Raw genomic sequence first — 19533 nt, 5'->3', positions numbered from 1 at the left:
GTTCATATCAATCGAAATACTCTTCAAACACCTGAACCAGAAGTGTTGGATCAATCAGTTGAACAAAATTTTTTTCTTGATAATCAGTTGGTGGAGCAAAATGATGATATTCAAATACCAACTGAAGTAGTAGCAACTGAAATTGAAGAGAACATTCAGTTACCAACTGAAATATTCGCTGAAATCGACCCAACCAATGCTGAATACAGATGGAAGAAATCACACCCACCAGAATTGGTGATAGGTAATCCATCTGATCCAATAAGAACTCGAAATCAACTGTTTAATTTATTTATTCATTCAGACTTTGTTTCCCAAATGGAACCAAAGAAAACTAATGAAACTCTTGTTGATCCTAACTGGATAAATTCTATGCAAGAAGAGCTGAATCAGTTTACCCACAACAATGTCTAGAATTTAGTTCCAAGACCAGTTTCAAAAACCATTTTAGGTACAAAATGGGTCCACAGAAATAAACTAAACGAAGATGGTTCAATTGTGCGCACAATAAAACGAGGCTTGTAGCAAAAGGATATAAGCAAGAGGAAAGAATTGATTACGATGAGACATACGCACCAGTTGCAAGACTGGAAGCAATCCGAATGTTCCTTGCCTATGCCTCATACAAAGACTTCAAATTCTATAAAATAGATGTCAAGAGTGCACTCCTAAATGGTAAATTGCAAGAAAAATTGTATGTTGAACAACCACCAGGTTTTGTTAATCACTCTCTTCCTGATCATGTTTGTAATTTTAACAAATCTTTATATGGTCTTAAACAGACTCTCAGAGCTTTGTATGAGACTTTATCAAAATATCTAACTGATCATGATTTCACTGTTGGAATAGTGGATAAGACATTGTTCAAATGTACTGAAAATGATCATATTTTACTTGTGCAAATATACGTTGATGATATTTTTTTCGGGTCAACTAACCCCAAATTGTGTGAGAAATTTGCCAAGTTAATGCAGGATAAGCTCGAGATGAGTTTGATGGGTGAACTGACATTCTTTCTTGAACTGCAAGTGAAGCAACTGGAGGCTGATACCTTTATCAGTCAGACAAAATACACAAAGAAACTGCTTAAGAAATTTGGCATGGAAACATGTTCAGCTGCAAATACTCCCATGAGCTCGTCGATTAAACTAGACAAATATAAAGGGGAAATATCAGTCGAGACGACACTCTAAAGAGTTTTAATAGGTTCTTTATTATACATAACTGCTAATCGTCCTGGTATTGTATTTGTTATTTCAATGTGTGCTAGATTTCAAGTTGATACTAAGAAATCACATTATTTAGCTGCCAAACGTATATTGAAATACCTTAAAGTCACACAAAATGTGGGCTTATGGTATGCTAAGGACTTATCTTTCAATTTAGTTGGATATTTAGATGCAGATTATGCAGGATGTAAGCTTGATCGTAAAAGCACCAGTGGGTCATGTCAGTTTCTAGGAGACAGATTGATCTCATGGTTCAGCAAAAAGCAAACATCCATAGCAATTTCCACAACTGAAGCAGAATATTTAGCTGCTGGAAATTGATGCGCTCAACTGCTCTGGATTCAGTAACAACTGAAGGATTATGGATTTATTGCATAAGAATAACCAATCTTCTGTGACAATACAAGTACGATAGCAATTACATACAATCAGGTTATTCATTCCAGGACCAAACACATTGATGTGAGACATTACTTCATCAGAGATCATGCTCTGAAGAAGGCAATAAGGCTGGAGTACGTTTCAACTGAACAACAAGTAGCTGAAATCTTCACCAAGCCATTACCCGAGACTAAGTTTTCTTACTTTCGTAATATTCTTGGTTTCGTTGATTTGTCTTGATATTAATTGCATTGTTATGTCAGTTTGTTGTGTCAGTCGGTGGTTATTCAGATGTTACTAATTATCTTTTCAGATTAAAATCAGTTAGTGTGCTGAAACAAAATAACAATGAATCAGAATAGAAATTTTATTGATAATATATTTCTATTATTACACGATTCACTCTTTCACCGGGTTCTAGCCAAAGGGACATTCAACTAGAGATCTCATTGGAAGCAATTCCTCTGTAACTCTCTGAGAAAACTATTTTTATAGCACTCTATGTTCCTTGATAAGCATCAAGTAGTAGAGACCTTCATCAGTTATAAGGTCTGAAGTGTGAATGACATCGAGACACCACTTATATTTAATTTCAGTTGTCTTCTGTTCATGAGTGGTAAATAATCCATCTCGTTGGATAGTATACAAGTCATGTAACTTCGTCCAAGTGGACATAATTTTATCAAAGACAAAGTCTTCGATATCTTTCTTCCAACATTCCACACTTGAAAGTCGTACTGCAGGATTGTGATTGTTGGAACTGCTTGTTCTGTCCATCTGTTTTTTAATGATATTGTCTGTTAAATATTTTGTATCTAATAAATTTGATCTTATTTATAGACAGACTCGAACTGAAGAAACAAAGGAAGATGAAGAGTCAACAGGAAACAATTAATTTATCGAGAATAAGATTCACTTACTCTCTTTAATTATACGTATTTATTTAGGGGAAATATCGATTTTAAATAAGTTAACTGATAAGACAATAGTCAGTTGGTCTTCAACTGAACTGATTCAGTCCTCAACTGATCACTCAGTTATTTACCTAACTGATCTTATCCATAAGTTGACTGATTAATCGATAAGAATTCCATATCAAATGATGGGACTAAAAAAATTGCGCATTTAATTATTTCTTTCATTGAATAGTAATTAAACACGAGGCCCCACATATTCCAAGCTTTTTTCATTCATGATTACACATTTAGTACACACGTTTTTATCTTAATTCATTTTGGACTGACACGTGTCCAAATATTTGAACAGTCACCAACATAAGAACTGAACCCGCTTTATTTCAGTTTCTTGCGAGCATTTTAATTTTCAAAGCATATCAACTACCAAAGCTTTTTCTCTCCTACGCAGATCTTCAGAAAGACTCGGAAAATGGCAATTCAAATCCCTGCTTATATGCTAAATGCTATTTCTATTGATTTTGATTCAGTTCTTTCTATTAAGGATGAATCCATTCGAAGTGTCTTTCTGAAATTTGAAGCTGCTGGTTTAAGGAAATTTCTTGGGTTATCTACTTAGGAAATCTATTCAAAAGAAATTCAAGGCTTCTACGATAACAGTTTTGTATCTGCTGATGGAAAGATTAAGACGACTGTCAACATCACTTTGCTGATTATTGATGAGGAGTCGTTCAACGCATTCTTCCAATTGCTTTCAGAAGGCCTTTCTCACTTTTCAGAAATGAAACTTGCTGATATCGAGGAGATGCAAACACTTTTATTTGTCGATGGAAAAAAGGTAAAAGTTTATGATCCCAAGAAGGAGCTAAAACATGAATATCAGTTGCTGGCAGACATAGTAGCCAAGGGTATTCTCGCCAAGGCAGGTTTGTTTGCTGCCCTGACCCTTGAAAAATTTCACATAATGGTTGTTCTGGTAAATGGACGCAAGCTGAACTTGTCAGCTATTTTGTTCACAAATTTGAAGAACATGGCCCAATCAACCAAACAGTCCACAGGATATGGCGTGCCTATCAGCCTCATCTTTAAAAGCAAATGTTTGGTGGATGACACTTCTGAGAAGTCATCTAAATACAAATTCTTCACTGCCAAGAATGTTCAGCTACTGAAGACAAAGCCGGACATCTCTTATGAGCAGTTCTTGAAAATCAAAACAGATATTGGGACGCAGGCAGCTCCCAAATCAATCAAGAAGACAAAGGGCTTTGCAAATCCAAAGAAAAAAATCAAGAGGAAATTGATTGTGAGCGAATCTGAAAATGAATCAGAGAAAACCCCATCTCAAAAAATTATCAAAAAGCCAAGAACCCAGAAAACCAAACCAACTGCTGCTATGGAAGGCATTCTAGCTGAGAGACTGAAGCCAACTGGAGCTCAACAGCCCATCAAAGCAATACAAATCATGGCCATTCCAATTGCTTCATCAGCTGGACCTCGGCAACCTCCTCCAACTGATCACTCCAAGAAGACTATCACTAAATCTGGTGATAAACTAAAACAAGTTGGAGTGAGAGCACCGCTTATCACTATCACCGGTCATACTACACTGCCTGCTGCCAAATCAAAAGGAATGGTGATAAGTGAAAACATGGATTCAATTCAATCAGGGTTGAGCCTTACTCATGCCCTCACTGACCGGAAAAGAAAGGGCAAAATGATTGATGAGCCCCGACCGACAAACCCGATTCAGACTCATATTGACTTAATGTGGGAAGAGTTAAATGAATTTCCTGAATCAAAGATTAAAGCTTACAATGAATGATTCAGATTCAGAATTGAGGTGTTTGCCAAAAAATTACAGAAAGCAAAAGTCTTGGATAAATTCATCTCTCTGGAGACAATAGTCCTCAAGGTGGTTAAATCTGCCACAATTGCTTAGGCGCTGGAGAGGAGGACGTATTTCTTTGATCAGATGTGTGCCAAGAAGCTAACTCAAGTCTTAGCTCAGCTACGCAAGAACTTTGATCCTACCAGTCCAACTACTTTCAATGAAAAAGCAGTTTATGACCAGTTGGACACGGATCTCCTCACATTAAAAATGAAGATCAAAGACTGGGAAATGGGTTAACAATTGATTATTCCGTCAAATTCCCAAAGCTCATTCTTAGAAGAACAGGCTGAACCATCAACTCATCAGCCAGAGTCATCCAAGGAAGCAGTTGCTGAAAAATCTAAGCAAGCAACTGATCTTTCTTCCAAGGATGCTCAACCATCTTTTTCTACTACTCCAACTCCTCCAGCAAGTCTTCAACTTTACACTGAAGCTAAGTTGTCATTAGCAAATGTTGATGAAGTGATACAATCAGTTGCTGCTGACATCCAGCTGATTTTTTTAACTGTAGAAACAGCTGAAGACCAGAGAAAAAGTTAGCTAGTAGCCTCAGAGGATATTTTAGAAGAAATTGTATAACCAGTTCAGTCGCTTTCCACGACTGAAAAACTGGTCCTAGCTGAAACTGACATGGCTCAGTTGTATTCAACACCAACTGAATAAGTTCCAACTGAAAAGACAATTGAAGTGTCAGCAGATAAACCAACTGAAGAGCCAAACAGTTCAACGGCTGCTCAGTCTTCCACTCCACCTCAAGAACCTCAACAGGAGGTAGTTGAATAAATTGTTCCAGAAATGGTTATGGCTGAGACTGAATAAAATAGGGCCTTGGTAATTTTTATTGAAGCAGACAAGGAGCAAGAACCCGAATCATCTGAAGCCCTACCTCCTCATATACCAATGGCTACTGATACTATGATTGAAGACATTCAGTCCAACCTCCACCATTTGATATCAACCATTTCTGATGTGAAGTCAACCCAATTTCTGCAACCATTAAAGATTGATTCTATGAAGGAGAATACAATGAAAAATCTACAATGGAGTACAAAGGATATTACTAACTTACTGCTCCAACTAGATCAATTAAGGAAAGACCGAGTGACAGTTCAAGCACATTTCCAGACTCAAGACATGTTCAAAAATCGCCTTGAATTTTTGGAAACAGTAGTGACAAAGAGAATGGATTTGATGCAAGAACATATAATGAATGATATATATAATGTCACCTCGGAAGTACGTATAGTATCTAGCAAGGTTGCTGGGTTTGACAAAAAGGGGGAAGAGGAAGAAGAACAACAGAAACTATCAAAAAAGATGTCAATTCAACCGACTGATCAAGGACCAGCTAATAAAAGAGCGAAGAAATGAAGAATTCCAGATCAGTTAGAAGACGGTCTTAATATTCAGTTGAGAGTTTTGGCAGATTTTCAGTCATAAGAAGATTCTTTATTCTTATTCTTTCATTCTTTGTACGACTTTGTACATTGAGAGAGTTACCAATAAAAGATTATTTTATCTACAAGAATTCAGTATGATCTGTAGATCATAAAATCAGTACACGTAAATCACATGCATTTATTTAATTGTTAATTCATTTATTTAAATTTAAAATGAGTTTTAGCGGTGAAAGATTTATTTAAATGCATTATTTATGTTTTTTGATACACGTTAAAATATTTTCTCGAGTTTCATATTTCAAGCGATTATTCGATGCGGGATCGAGGAGAAGAGACCAGGGACGATTTTTGGTAATTTTAAAACATGGTAATTTATTTTAAGTTAGGTTTGGGACATTTTTAAATGATTTATAAGTTTGTAACATTTATAAAGTCTAATTTAATTATTTAGTAATTTTAAGATTTTAAAACTTTTAAAGTCTAGCACATTTACATTTTATTTTAATTAAGGGATATTAGTAAAGTTAGTGCTTGACTACCATTTGATTAGTGGTTAATTTATAATTAAGCAATTTTATACCCCTTAATTATGTTAAAACACATGCACACACACACTTTTACACACACTCATAATCGTACACATTCACACACAATTCTCTACATTTTCATTTCATCTTTTTGAAGAAGAAGCTTAGGGTTCTTAAGCAAGAACAGCCACCCCCTTCCCCCTTCAGTTTTCCAGCCGATTTTTGTTGGCTTTTGTTGCAAGAAATCGATCCACGATCGTCCCAGATCAACCCTCGCTTCCTTCCCGCGTCGGTATCGTCGGTTCGATAAATTTTACTATCCAAGGCATGTATAATATGTTGTTTCTGCATCGATCTCGTTATATTATGTGTTGTGATGTTTATATTGCGTGAAAATCCATGTATGTTTTGAAAAAGTTTGAGCAAAAACGTTTGAAATGATTTTTGGATAAAAAATTTTAGATCTAGGAACGTGTCTGCTGTCATTTTGATTACTGCGAAAATTCGGTCGATTTTCTGGAAAAGATTTCAACATATAGAACGTAGATCTTTTCGATAAATTATATTTTACATTAAATTCAAAATATTTGGATAAGAATTGAGTGAGTTATGATTGTTTTCGTGGGACTGCTCAAACTGCGTTTTTCTGAAAATATGTTCTTATCATATTCTTGAGAATTTCTTGTTGCAGGCTTTGTCGGGAATCTTCGGGGGTCCCTTGTTGTGTTTAGGAGTGTCCATTGGGTTGGTCATGTGAATTTGAGGTGTTGTCTTGGGTTGGTGAAGTTGTGCATGCATTAGAAGTCATAGGGAACTCATGTGCACAATTTTGGGTGAATTTGCGCAGAACCAGCGCCGCAGCGCCGCCAGTACGTGCCAGCAAGCGCCTCTGCAGCGCCGTAGCGCTGTTGGTACGCACCAGGCAGCGCCTAGGTGCCAGTCTGGCTCTGCTTCAGGCAGATTTTTGGCTTTAAATCTAGGTGCTCTTGATTCCTTTGGGTACTATTAAGTCGTTATGTCCTGGTATACTAAAAGTTAATTTATATGTTATGAAGTTTGATTTGGGAACATCAACTATGTTTTAAGCAAGGTCCGTACCTTCTATTGTGTGGGGAAATTCATACTTCTTGACAAGATTTGTTTCGGGGTTGAGTCGGGGGTTAGCATGTTGTTTTCTATGGTCAAGTCCCGAGCATTTCTAGAGAGTCATAAGTTAGTAAGTCATTGGTTGATGCATTTGATAGGCATGATTAATTTGTGGAATTTAAAGTTTATGGTAGCATGTTAGCATGTGCATCAAGGTCCGAACGGGATCCAACGAATCCCTCAATGCCAAGTAAGTATGTTCAACGTGCAAAGAAAATATTTTAAGTTTTTTTGAGGTATGCTAAATGTCTTGTGAACAAATTATGTATAGGATTGGAAAGTGGTAAATCATGACCAGGGACCAATCCACCCCGTTAAAGCATGAATGGGTTTAGATCAGGATTGGAAAGCGGTAAAGCATGACTAGGTACCAATTCACTTGTTAAACCATGAACGGGGATCTCATGTATGTGGCAGTGGATCTTCCATGTCAGCCCAGTACTGTGGTTTAGTGTGATCAGGCGTATTTATGTATGGGTCACTTGCTTTGAAACATGCCTCTACACAAAATGATGAAGTTTATGTATGTACAAGTATGCAAGCATGTTTAAGAAAAGCTTTAAGTTGATGGCACGTCTATGTTATGTATGCATGTTCAAGTTTGTTTGCAATTTCGAGTTTCAAGTATGTATGCTCTATTTTAAAGATGCATGTGTTTTTATTACGTATTACTCATTACTTCCAGTTTATACATGTTGAGTCTTTAGACTCACTAGACTTGATCGATGCAGGTGAGGGTGATTTTGAAAAGACGAGAGGCGAGGACCAGTGAGCTGGCTTGGACTGAGCGGGAGGCTAAACCCGAGGACCCCCCATGTTTTGACGTTTTATGCAATATTTCAACCATTCTGATTTCATGTTTTGATTGCAATGATTAAACAAGTTTTCTCCGTTAGCAAACTTTATAGTGATCTCTTTTATCGCAAATATTTTGGACAAACAATCGATTTATGAATGGAATCAAGAAGTTTATTTTATTTAAGAAAAAAAAAATTCCGAAAATTTTTAAGTAGTTTAAAATTACGGTACGTTACATGATCAATTCATATTTTATAAGTTTTTTCAAACACCTAAAAGGGGGGAATTGTTGGAAACTTAATTTCGGAGTTTGACAAATTATGCGAACAATTGATCAAGTAAACTGAGGTGACTGAACTGACGACTTATAACTGATAGTTGCCCAAACTAAATATTAATGCGTAAAATAATCAAAGGCAACTGATCTAAGCAAGATAACCGAACTATGTAGTCAAATGTAAGATCAGTTGAGACTGATCAGTTACACAACAATCAGTTAATCATATCGGCTGAGGAATTCCACTGATTTATCAGCCTTACACTTCATCAGTTAAAAGGACGTAGCCAACAATCGACATTTTGTACAAGAGCAGTAGGAACGCCGCATTGCAGAAGAGCTACAGTGTACGACTGTCGGAAGAATTTTGACGTGGCACACAACGGATATAAAGATTCAAAATTCATTCATTATTACCGTTGGAAGTAACCCCCCAAACTTGAACTTTTGCTAGTCCCGAGCAAAACAGAAGAAAAGCTAATAAAGAAGGAAAAAAAATACGCAAACTACTAAAGTCATGGATGTGCAAAAAGTGATATTGACCTCCGATTCATCTAATTTCATGTAATTCACGATTTCCCAAGAGTCACGTGTGTGTGTGATATGTCAATGTTTGTTTACCCCATCGAATGCTCAAATAAAGTTGTAATGCCCCTTTGCCTTATAGAATCAAGAAATCCTCAGTTTAGTTCAACTTTCACATCATCAACATAAACATTTGCATTCACAGATCACATAGGACTTTTTCGGTGATTATTTGGCTCGAAAGATGATCAACACAAGTATGCCAAAGATGAAATCACAAAATGAGATGCTTGCAAGCAAGTGATTAAAGTCTATACTCATTGACAATGAATTTCAGGTATCCATAGGCTTGACTTGAACAACTTTTCTCCACTAGTATATTGGATAAATGTGACAAGGTTAATAGGTCTTGTAGGCTTGTAACGTTAGGCCACGGCTCATGGCTACAATAAAAGGTATGAGATTCAAAATTTGAGAGAAATATTTGAACTTCATCAATTCCACTCATTTTCATTCTCTTTCCATTCACCACTCAATTACTGTTTTCTTTTCATTCATATCCTTCATTTTCCATATTTTCTTTTTCACCACTTTTGATTCACATTTTTTATTCTTTCATTGTTTTTTTTCTTTCTTTTGAACTCGTTTCAGCTCATTTAACTTTTTCTTTTCTTTTCAAGGAGTATTTGAATCATTACAACACCCATGAACTTCTTTCTCTCAAAATTAGGTAAGACAGTAAATGTATAAGCTTCATTAGGTAGTTGTTGTGGGATGTAGAATAGATACAAATGGGGGCTAATTGTGTGTCATTGACACACACCACTTGATTTTTAGTTGGCTCAAAATGGGACACTAGGGATATATCATGTTCATTTGGTAGGCTCGAAGGCTCAAAACGGCTCCAAAGATCGCCTAAATCATTCCTATGTCACATATTATCTGTATTTCGCCTCGAAAAGTGTTCAAACAAGTTCTAGACTTCCGGCAATCCATTAGTCAACTCATACACACCAATCACATGCAATTTTCAATAAAAATGATATATGAAATAGGTGCACGAAGAAAATTTAATCATCTCAATTAACTTGAAGCTCAAAGGGCTACAATTGACAATAAGCAAAGAACACAGGCCCAAGGATATTGCGAACAATTTCCTAGCTCATTCCTATGATTGCAAAAGTGTCAATCAATGTCATGCAAGAATTACCAATAATCAGATCTCCCTCATCTGTTTAGCATCACAGGCATGCAACTTGTCTCTAAGCAACGATAATATCAACAAACACAACAGTGCAAAATAATTGTGACTCCTAAGTTATATGAACACATATAAATTTCAGGATCGCAATTCAGTTTTCATCATCGGTCACACATTTTACTTATCCATGACTCTACCTAACAAATATATAATGCAATAAATAAAAAAAATCAAACTACTACTGTGCAAAATAAAAATTCAGAAAAGTTCCAACAAGCAATTTGTTACCCAACCAATTTGTTCCAACAAGCAATTTGTTACCCCCCCAAACTTAAAGTATGCATTGTCCTCAATGTATAGAAATGAAACAAAACATGACAACACATACCTCGCTCCCGAGTGTCAGAACTCGTGGCTCGAATCATCATCCCCAGATCCTTCATCATCATCGTCCATCGACTGTGGGTACTGTGGTGGCCAGGCTGGTTGTGGTGGTGTGGAGATGATGGGTTGTGTTGGGGCTTGTGTGTGAGGGGTGGTGTATTGTAGAAGTTTGGGAGAAATTTTTGCAAGTGTTGGATGCTTGGATTTATGGAGGAGAGGGTTTTGGAGAGGATTTTGATGGAGGAGGCGGCTGTTCTTGTGGAGAGGAGAGTTTTGTGTGACTGAAATTGTAAGATAGGGTTATAAAGGGGGGCTGGTTCGTGGTGCGCGCGTGATGTGGTGCGGCCGCGCGCTGGCTACTGTCTGCTGCCAATAATTGAGCGCGCGCGCGTAAATTGGCGCGGCCGCGCGCTGGCTACTGGCTCTCTTCGATAATCAGGTGCGCGCGGTCGCGCGAGAACTCGCGCTGGGGCGCGATGGCTTCTGTTCTTTATGGTTGATGAGGGCGCGCGCTGGCGCGAGATGTTGCACTGCCGCGCGCATGCTTCTGGTCTTGCCCCTGGTTCCACGCGCGCTGCTGCGCGAGAAGTTGCGCGATGGCGTACATGCGTCTGTTCTTACCACTTTTTTTTTATATATATATAAATGATTAACCTGCAAAAATAAAACGATTCAAATTAATACATAAATAGAAGAAATTAAAAATATTAACTAAGAAATAGAATTAAAATAATAAAACAGAACGAATGCAAAAATAAATAAATGCGGGTTGCCTCCCACACAGCGCTTGGTTTAACGTCATCAGCCCGACGCTCACTAATCATGTTCATGGTGGGTCGTATGATTTCGTGGAAGCCCTGAGTTCTACATTTTTACCATCAACCTCCAAGGTCAGTTTTCCTTGTCTCAAATCAATGATGGCTCCAGCAGTAGCCAAAAATGGTCGCCCGAAAATAGTACGAACATTCTTACTGTTCCCCATGTCAAGCACCACAAAATCTGCTAGAAGCCTTATTTTATCAATCTTAAGTTCAACATCTTCCACAATACCCAGCGGTGTCCTGATCGATCTATCCGCCATCTGTAAGCTTAGTCTTGTGGGTTTCATCCTGCTCAGTCCAAGTTTCTCGTAAAGAGAACTTGGCATTATATTTATGCTCGCTCTTGAGTCACAGATAGCTTTTTCCACTGATTGACCCCCTATTTCACATGGTACGATAAATTCTCCGGGGTCTTGCATCTTCTTCGAAAGGTTTCTTGGGGATTCCAGCTCTTCCTGCTCTGCAGACTGACTGTTAGTGTGTAAGGTCTTGAGTTCTTCAAGACTTTTTTTCTTTTGAAATTCAGCCCTTAATTGTAAAAATCTTTGGGGATAGGAAAGTAAAGAAATATCGATGCATTGATCAAAATCAGAACTCATACCTTTCTTACCTCGGTTTCCTTTGCTTGGAGTCTTCTTATCCTCCGGCTGGGTGTGCAATCCATTTTTTTCTTTTCTCCTTCTATCATCTCAATTTCCTCATGATGTATAAACATAGCATTTACTTCCCTCAGATGTGGATCTGCAGTCTTTTGTACTGCACCTGATGGCTGCGACGTGAGTTGCTTGGTTATCTGCCCAACTTGCGACTCAAGGATTTTCAGGGTAGCACCGATACTCGCCATGTGTGTCTCAAGGTTGTCAAGTCTAGATTCAGTCTTAAACATCCTCTTACCAGATTCAACAACAAACGTCCCCACTAAATCTTCAAATGATGGCTTTCCTTCCCCATTTGATGTATTGAACCCCGGTGGGGGATTCAACACATTCTTATTGTTTGCATAAGAAAAGTTTTCATGGTTTCTCAAACCAGGGTGATAAGTGTTATGGGGAGGGTTACCTCTGTAGCCTCCATAGCCACGATTGTTAATGTACTGAGCTTCTTCCACAACTGGCTCTTCCGCAGCAGTTACCAAAGCTACATCAGACGTAGATTGGCCTGGCTTGTTCATCGCTGCAATTTGTGCTGTCAATGCCGAAACCTGTGCAGTCAGTGATGTGATCGGGTCTACGGCATACACTCCAGCTGTTCTCTGTACTCCTGATCTCTCACTTGGCCACTGATAACTGTTGATGGTCATCTGTTCAAGTAATTCATAAGCTTCTTCAGGTGTTTTAGAAAAAATAGTACCTCCGGCGGCTGCATCCACATTGCCTCTAGTTGGCCCATCCAGACCATTGTAAAAGAGCTCAATCTGAACCCATTCTGCATATCCATGATTCGGACATTTTCTTAGCAGTTCTTTGTATCTCTCCCAAGCCTCATATAACACTTCAAATTCCCTCTGCCTGAAGTTAGTAATGTCTATTTTCAGCTGAGCAGACTTGGCAGGAGGAAAATACTTTGACAGAAATTTTGTGACCAAATCTACCCATGTAGTAATACTCCCTAGCGGCAGAGATTGGAGCCAGCTCCTTGCCTGATCCCTGAGAGAAAACGGAAACAAACGCAATCGAATAATTTCGTCAGAAACACCATTAATTTTTACCGTGTCCGTGATCTCTAGAAAAGTCCTGAGATGAAGATGGGGATCTGCTGTGGCTGCACCTCCAAACTGGTTCTGTTGAACCATGTTGATCAGTGCGGGCTTTAGCTCGAAGTTATTGTTAGAGTAGGTGCACGTCGAGCCAAGTGTTGGCCGACTGTTCACAATGAAACTCTTTGTATAAACGATCTTTATTTTAATAATATTTCAATTTATTAATTTGGCGCATCTTTATCTTTATACCCATGCTTGTTGCATAGATAAAGTCCTTGAATATACAAATAGTAGAAAGAATATGAGATGCTCATATGATGAGTATCATGAAACTCATATTTGGAATACTGTATATTCTAAACCGTTCCTAGTCGATTCAGCCGCCACTAAGAAGGATAAAGGCCGCTCGAGTTAGAGACTAGTATCTGCGATGTGAGTACCATGTTTCATTGGTAGGGGACATTGTGATGTCCGAGCATGCAGATAGGTGCTCCTGGTAGAGTGCACTGAACAACCCTCTATAAAGGACTTTCCAAGTGGTTCTCACTTATCGAGTGGAAAAGTCCTAGTTTATGGTTGTACACCATTAGTCCTTATGACCCGGGACAACATTGAGACTCTATATGCTAGCGTTTCACTTTGACTTGTTTACCGACTCTTATGGGGTCATCAGGTGGCAAGGTTGGGTGTTACGGCGAAACATATAGGAGTCGATGCATTGTAGTCGGGGATTCACCGCTTACCTACGGGTATGGATATCCTATGTGTTTCTCATGTATGTGTGGGTTGAAATCTCTGATCAGAGTATGGTTGTAATTATGAAAGGGGTTTCATAGATTACACCATCGATGCAACCACGACATGACACATAGTATCGATTCATTGACAACTCTCGATAAACCAATAGTTGTCGAATCGGTCGGGATATATGAGTTGAAGGGACCGTACTGTACGCTAACCATAATTGAATGGTTCTTGCAGGCACTATCATGTGATACCTAGGGAATCACGTAAGCGATGCTGCTAGGCGTTTAACGTGATTGGTTGGGTACTATCAGACTTGAGTTCTGACGTTCTTACTATCAAGGGGTTGATAAGTAAGAATGGAGCAATTGGGGTATGCTCGAATAAGGACATGTTTAGTCCGAATCACATAGAGATGTGAACCCACGGCTAGTTGTATCAATGAACCATTGAGGGCCACACAAATACTTGCTTAGTAAATCCCGAAGAGAAGTAAAATAGTTCAATGTGTTGAACGGCTTATAAAAGTGTTTATAAGCGTAAAGAAAATTAGAAGTATGACTTCTATGAGAGATATAAGTTTTAATTTATGGAAGTGTTCCTAAGATTAAAATTTGGCCAAGTAAATAATGTAGTTGAAAATTGTGATTTTCATAAACATTATTGTGGACTAAATTAAATTAATTCAAGTGTTGAATTAATTAAACACTAGTGGACCTAGTAGAGTCTAAATAATTAAATTAATTCAAGTGTTGAATTAATTAAATAATATTGAGTCTTGTAGAGCTCAATTTAAATAATTATTTAACTAGTGGGACTTGAGTAAAATCAAGTAATATTTAATTAATCTCAAATGTGTTTGAGATAATAAAATTTAGTCTATGGTTTTTAATGTGTTAAAAACCATATAATATATGTGAGACATGCTAGGGTTTGCATGTTTGGGAGGTGAAAGGTTGTTGATTACTTTTTATTAAAAAATTCCAAAAGCATGCAACTTTTGAGAGACAACTTTACACAACAACCTAGGCTAGTCTCCCACACTCATCTCACACTTCACTTGGCCGAATTTTTGGGGTGGTTTTCTCTCTCATTTTTCAAGTTTTTGTTCTTCATTTTGGAGAGCAAAAATCATTCTCTTTGAAAAATCCTCAAGTTTTTCTAGTGCAAAACTTGAGGGGATTTACCTTGTTAAGTGGTGGGCTTGATTTTTGGAGGAAGGAAGCTTGTAGACTTATCTTGCCAAGAAGAGCTTTGTTATTTTAAACAAAGTTGGAGCCATTTCATCAACTCTAAGGAGTTGATAGGTAAATTTCTACAAACATCCTATGCATGTTTTTGATTTCTTGTAAATATTGCACAAAATATATGAGGGGGCCGAAATATATGCTCTAAAATTTTAATTTTTCGCTTCCGTTGCGTTTCCGGCCTCCGTAACCGGTCCGCTTTCAAGTGGTATCAGAGCTAAGGTTACGGTTTTTGTGTAATATTTGCATAATATTATGTTGAGATCGATTTCTAACCGTTTGAGATTTTTTTTGTGCAAGAAAACTCAAGGGCCGAAAATTTTGAAGAAAAACAAAAAAAAAAATGATTTTTCGGGCAGCATGTTGCTGCCCGAGGGCTGCCCGAGCTGCCCTGAAATTTCGGGCAGCAAAGGGCAGCCCGAGGGGCTGCCCGAATAAGTCCAGCTTTCAAAATAAAAAAAAAAATTTTTTTTGTTGTTGCCGGAATCCGGCGACGGAGCTCCGGCGACGGCGATGACGGCTAGGGTTTCCAAAAGTGTTTTGGACAATCTTAGTGTCATGGGCCTTGAGATGTTGGGCCATTGGATGGCCAACATAATTTGTGAAATTTAAATGGGCCTAAATATTTTTGGTGAAAAATGGTTTTTGGGCCCTTAAGTTTAAATTTACAATTGTTGCACATATTTTCTCATAAAATAAATAATTGAAGTTGGACTTTAATTATTTATAGTAAATTGTGATTTACAAGAAATTCGATTATAAATAAATTAATTTGAAAGTAGACAAAGGTGTTTGTATACTTTGTTAATTTAATTTATAATTGTGGCGGTTAGTGATTGGATCAAGAAATATAATATTGGATCAATTAATTATAGTGATAATTAATTGATGGTGTATGATATGTGATATTATGCATGAAGGATGATCAAAAGCCCAAGCCCAATTTGCTAGGTGTATGCTAGGATATTTGTGTTGTATGATTGTAATAATTATCAATTTTTAAAGTGGGCTTGGTTTATGGCCCGTTCCCACCCCATGAGATGTATCCCTATGTGCCATGGATATTTAATTGTAAATATTAGAATAGGGGAAGATCAAGATTGGAAGATGGTGGCCTTGGTGATTATGAAGATCGAAGACATGTAATATAGGATGCTAATGTAATAGTTTTAGTTGCATTGCATCCCTTGCATTTACCCTAGGATTGGACCTAGGCCCGTGTTTGGCTCACACGGGCCATTAGTATTGGGGCAATTGATCATCCTTGTACTGTTTTCTATTTATAATATATGCATGATATGTTATAAATAATGAGTATGTGCGTTATTATTATAATAATAACAAAGTTGCATGAATCCGGCAAACATACGATCAAACATGGCGAGCTTTTAAAATAAAATTAAAGATGAGACCTTTCAAAATTAAAAACCCTCATTTTGAATAAGATTCAAAATTAATATCAAGTCCGAAAAGGGGAATTATAAATTTGTTTATAATTTCCTTGTCTTCCATCGACAATGGATGCATGATGAACGCTACCCGTACTCGGGGCTCGGCTCATGTTATTGGGGAGCCTTGAGTGCCGGAAAGCTGTGACATCCATTGACATTGTGATGTGAACTACGTGGAACTCCCATGATTTCGGCTCATATTATTGAGGGAACTCATGGCGACCGTCCATTAAGGTTCAATATCGATGGGTTAGGCTTGACACGTAAAGATGAACGACGTCATATTATTGGGTCCTAATCAAACGTGAGACAAAAGTATACGTAGAGGGTTGCATGGCGATGCAATTGGAAACTACCTTTTAGGAATTGTGATGGCCGATATTATTCGGGGTCACAATTCGCTAATTGGACCTTACGTACCTTCTGAGGAAAATGTTTCCCGTTTTCACTAGAGGGTAGTGAAAATGTCAAAACAGTGGGAGCGATTATTTATAAAGTAAAAGTCCAAACTTTATATCTTATTAAATATTTTAAAATAGTCATTAACATTTATCTGTTTTACTTTTCAGTACAATCTTTGACATGTCATCAATTCGCAACCCGTTTTCCGTCATTCTCGAAAAACACATTCTAACCGGACCAAACTATATCACTTGGCTAAGAAATTTAAAGATTGTCCTAAACTCGGAGAAGATCGCGTATACACTGACTGAGGCGCCCCCTGCTGAGGCTCCTATAGGCTGCACTCCTGAGGAATTGCAGACCTACAAGGAATGGTGTGACCATGACTTGAAGGCGAAGTGTTATATGCAGGCTTCAATGAACGATGAGCTGCAAAGGCGATTCGAGGATGCAAAGAATGCTGCTGACATTCATATGCACCTCAAGGAGCTCTTCGGAGAGCAGACTCGGCCTTTGAGGCATGCCACAGTAAAGGAGCTCATCACTTTACGCATGCGAGATGGGACTTCGGTCCATGAGCATGGCCTAAAGTTGATTGGGCTCGTGGACAAGCTCGTAGGCATGGATTTGGTGTTGCCATCGGAGTTGACCACGGATGTGTTGCTGTTGTCACTGCCCAGCTCTTTCGATCCTTTTGTCGTGAACTTCAACATGAACAAGCTTGAGCCCAGCCTTGAAGAGTTGGTGAACATGCTTGTGACCTTTGAGTCCACGATCAAGAAGGAGAAGCAGGTTCTTTTTGTGGGCTCTTCATCTGGCACGAAGATCGGTCCACCTGGGAAGGGAAAGAAGCGTTCTTTCCAGCGTACCAAGAAGAGCGAGCCCTTGAAGAGGCAGACTTCGAGTCCCGTAGTGGCAGCCGCGCCAGTGAAGGCTGAGAAGACTGTTGACATCTGTCACCACTGCAAGAAGCCTGGACATTGGAGGCGTAACTGCAGGGAATATCTTGCACAGAAGGGTTCTGCCAAAGGTGTGTTCTTTATTGAAGTAAATATCTCGATTAACTCTACTTCTTGGGTATTGGATACCGGCTGTGGCTCACATCTCTGTAACGATTTGCAGGTGATGGGAAGAAGTAGAAGGCTCCGAGAGGGTGAGACCTTGTTAAGGATGGGCAATGGAGCAAGAGTTGCTGCCAAGGCCATAGGAGATGTTTGTTTAATTTTGAACAATGATTTTAAGTTTGTATTAAGAGATGTTTTATTTGTACCAGACTTGATCAAAAACATTATTTCCATTCCTATGCTTGATATCGATGGATTTTCTTGTTTATTTGGCAAAGGTGTTTGCAATATTTACAAGAATGAATGTTTAGTTGGTACCGGTGAACTTGAAAACAATCTCTACACCTTAAAATTAAAAGATATTCCACTTAACAATGTCCAAACGATAACAACAACAAATAAGCGCAAACAAGATACTCTTAATTCGGCACAATTATGGCATGCTCGATTAGGTCATATATCCCTAAGAAGGATGAACAAGTTAGTGGGAGTTGGCATGTTTGATATGTCCGATATTAATGCTCTCACGACTTGTGAATCCTGTCTAAAAGGAAAGATGACCAAAATTCCCTTTAAGGGCCATGCGGAGCGAGCCAAAGGGTTATTGGATTTGATCCATACCGATGTGTGCGGTCCGCTTAGCATCACCACTAAGCATGGACATGCCTACTTCATCACCTTTACCGATGACCATTCGAGGTATGGGTATGTGTATTTGATGAAATACAAGTCTGAAGCCTTTGAAAGGTTCAAAGAATTCAGAAGTGAAGTAGAGAAGCAATTGGGACGAAGCATCAAGACACTTCGATCGGATCGAGGTGGTGAGTACTTGAGTGCCGAGTTCCAAGAGTATCTTAGAGAGAATGGGATTCTCTCGCAGTGGACTCCGCCCGCTACACCACAGTTAAATGGTGTTTCGGAGCGTCGTAACCGGACTTTGATGGACATGGTTCGGTCTATGATGGGGTTCACGGAGTTGCCGACATCCTTTTGGGGATATGCGCTTGAAACAGCGGCAATGTTGTTGAACAATGTCCATACAAAGGCAGTTGACAAGACTCCATATGAGATATGGATGGGTAAGCCTCCCAAGTATTCTTATCTTAGAATATGGGGGTGTCCTGCTTATGTGAAGCAGACAGTGGGAGATAAATTGGATAGTCGATCCATTTTATGCTACTTTGTGGGATATCCGAGGAATTCAATTGGATATTACTTCTATCATCCCCAAGAAGCAAAGGTGTTTGTTTCTAGGAACGCAACCTTTTTGGAAAAGGAATTTCTATTAGATAGAAAAGGCGAGATGATAGAACTCGAAGAGGTTCGAGAGACACCCACAGTTGTAGAACCCACACCCGAGAAGCCAAGTGAGGAGATACAAGCTCCTAGAAGAACCGAGAGAGTCTCGAGACCACCTGTGAGGTATGGTCTG

General features: G+C 38.6%; 1 protein-coding gene across 1 annotated transcript; it reads right to left on the bottom strand.

Moving 5' to 3' along the window:
* Positions 1–11499: 11499 nt before the first annotated feature.
* LOC140830062 (uncharacterized) lies at positions 11500–13286 on the bottom strand. Its single transcript, XM_073193343.1, has 3 exons — positions 12554–13286; positions 12105–12436; positions 11500–12006 (listed from the first exon to the last, which is right to left on the bottom strand). Exons 1-3 carry the CDS (start codon positions 13284–13286, stop codon positions 11500–11502), a joined length of 1572 nt encoding a protein of 523 aa, XP_073049444.1.
* Positions 13287–19533: the final 6247 nt, after the last annotated feature.

Source organism: Primulina eburnea, chromosome 4, assembly GCF_022965805.1.
Source record: "Primulina eburnea isolate SZY01 chromosome 4, ASM2296580v1, whole genome shotgun sequence".
Lineage (NCBI taxonomy): Eukaryota > Viridiplantae > Streptophyta > Magnoliopsida > Lamiales > Gesneriaceae > Primulina > Primulina eburnea.
Note: the sequence above shows the minus strand (reverse complement) of the source record. Positions and strands in the feature narration are given on the sequence as shown.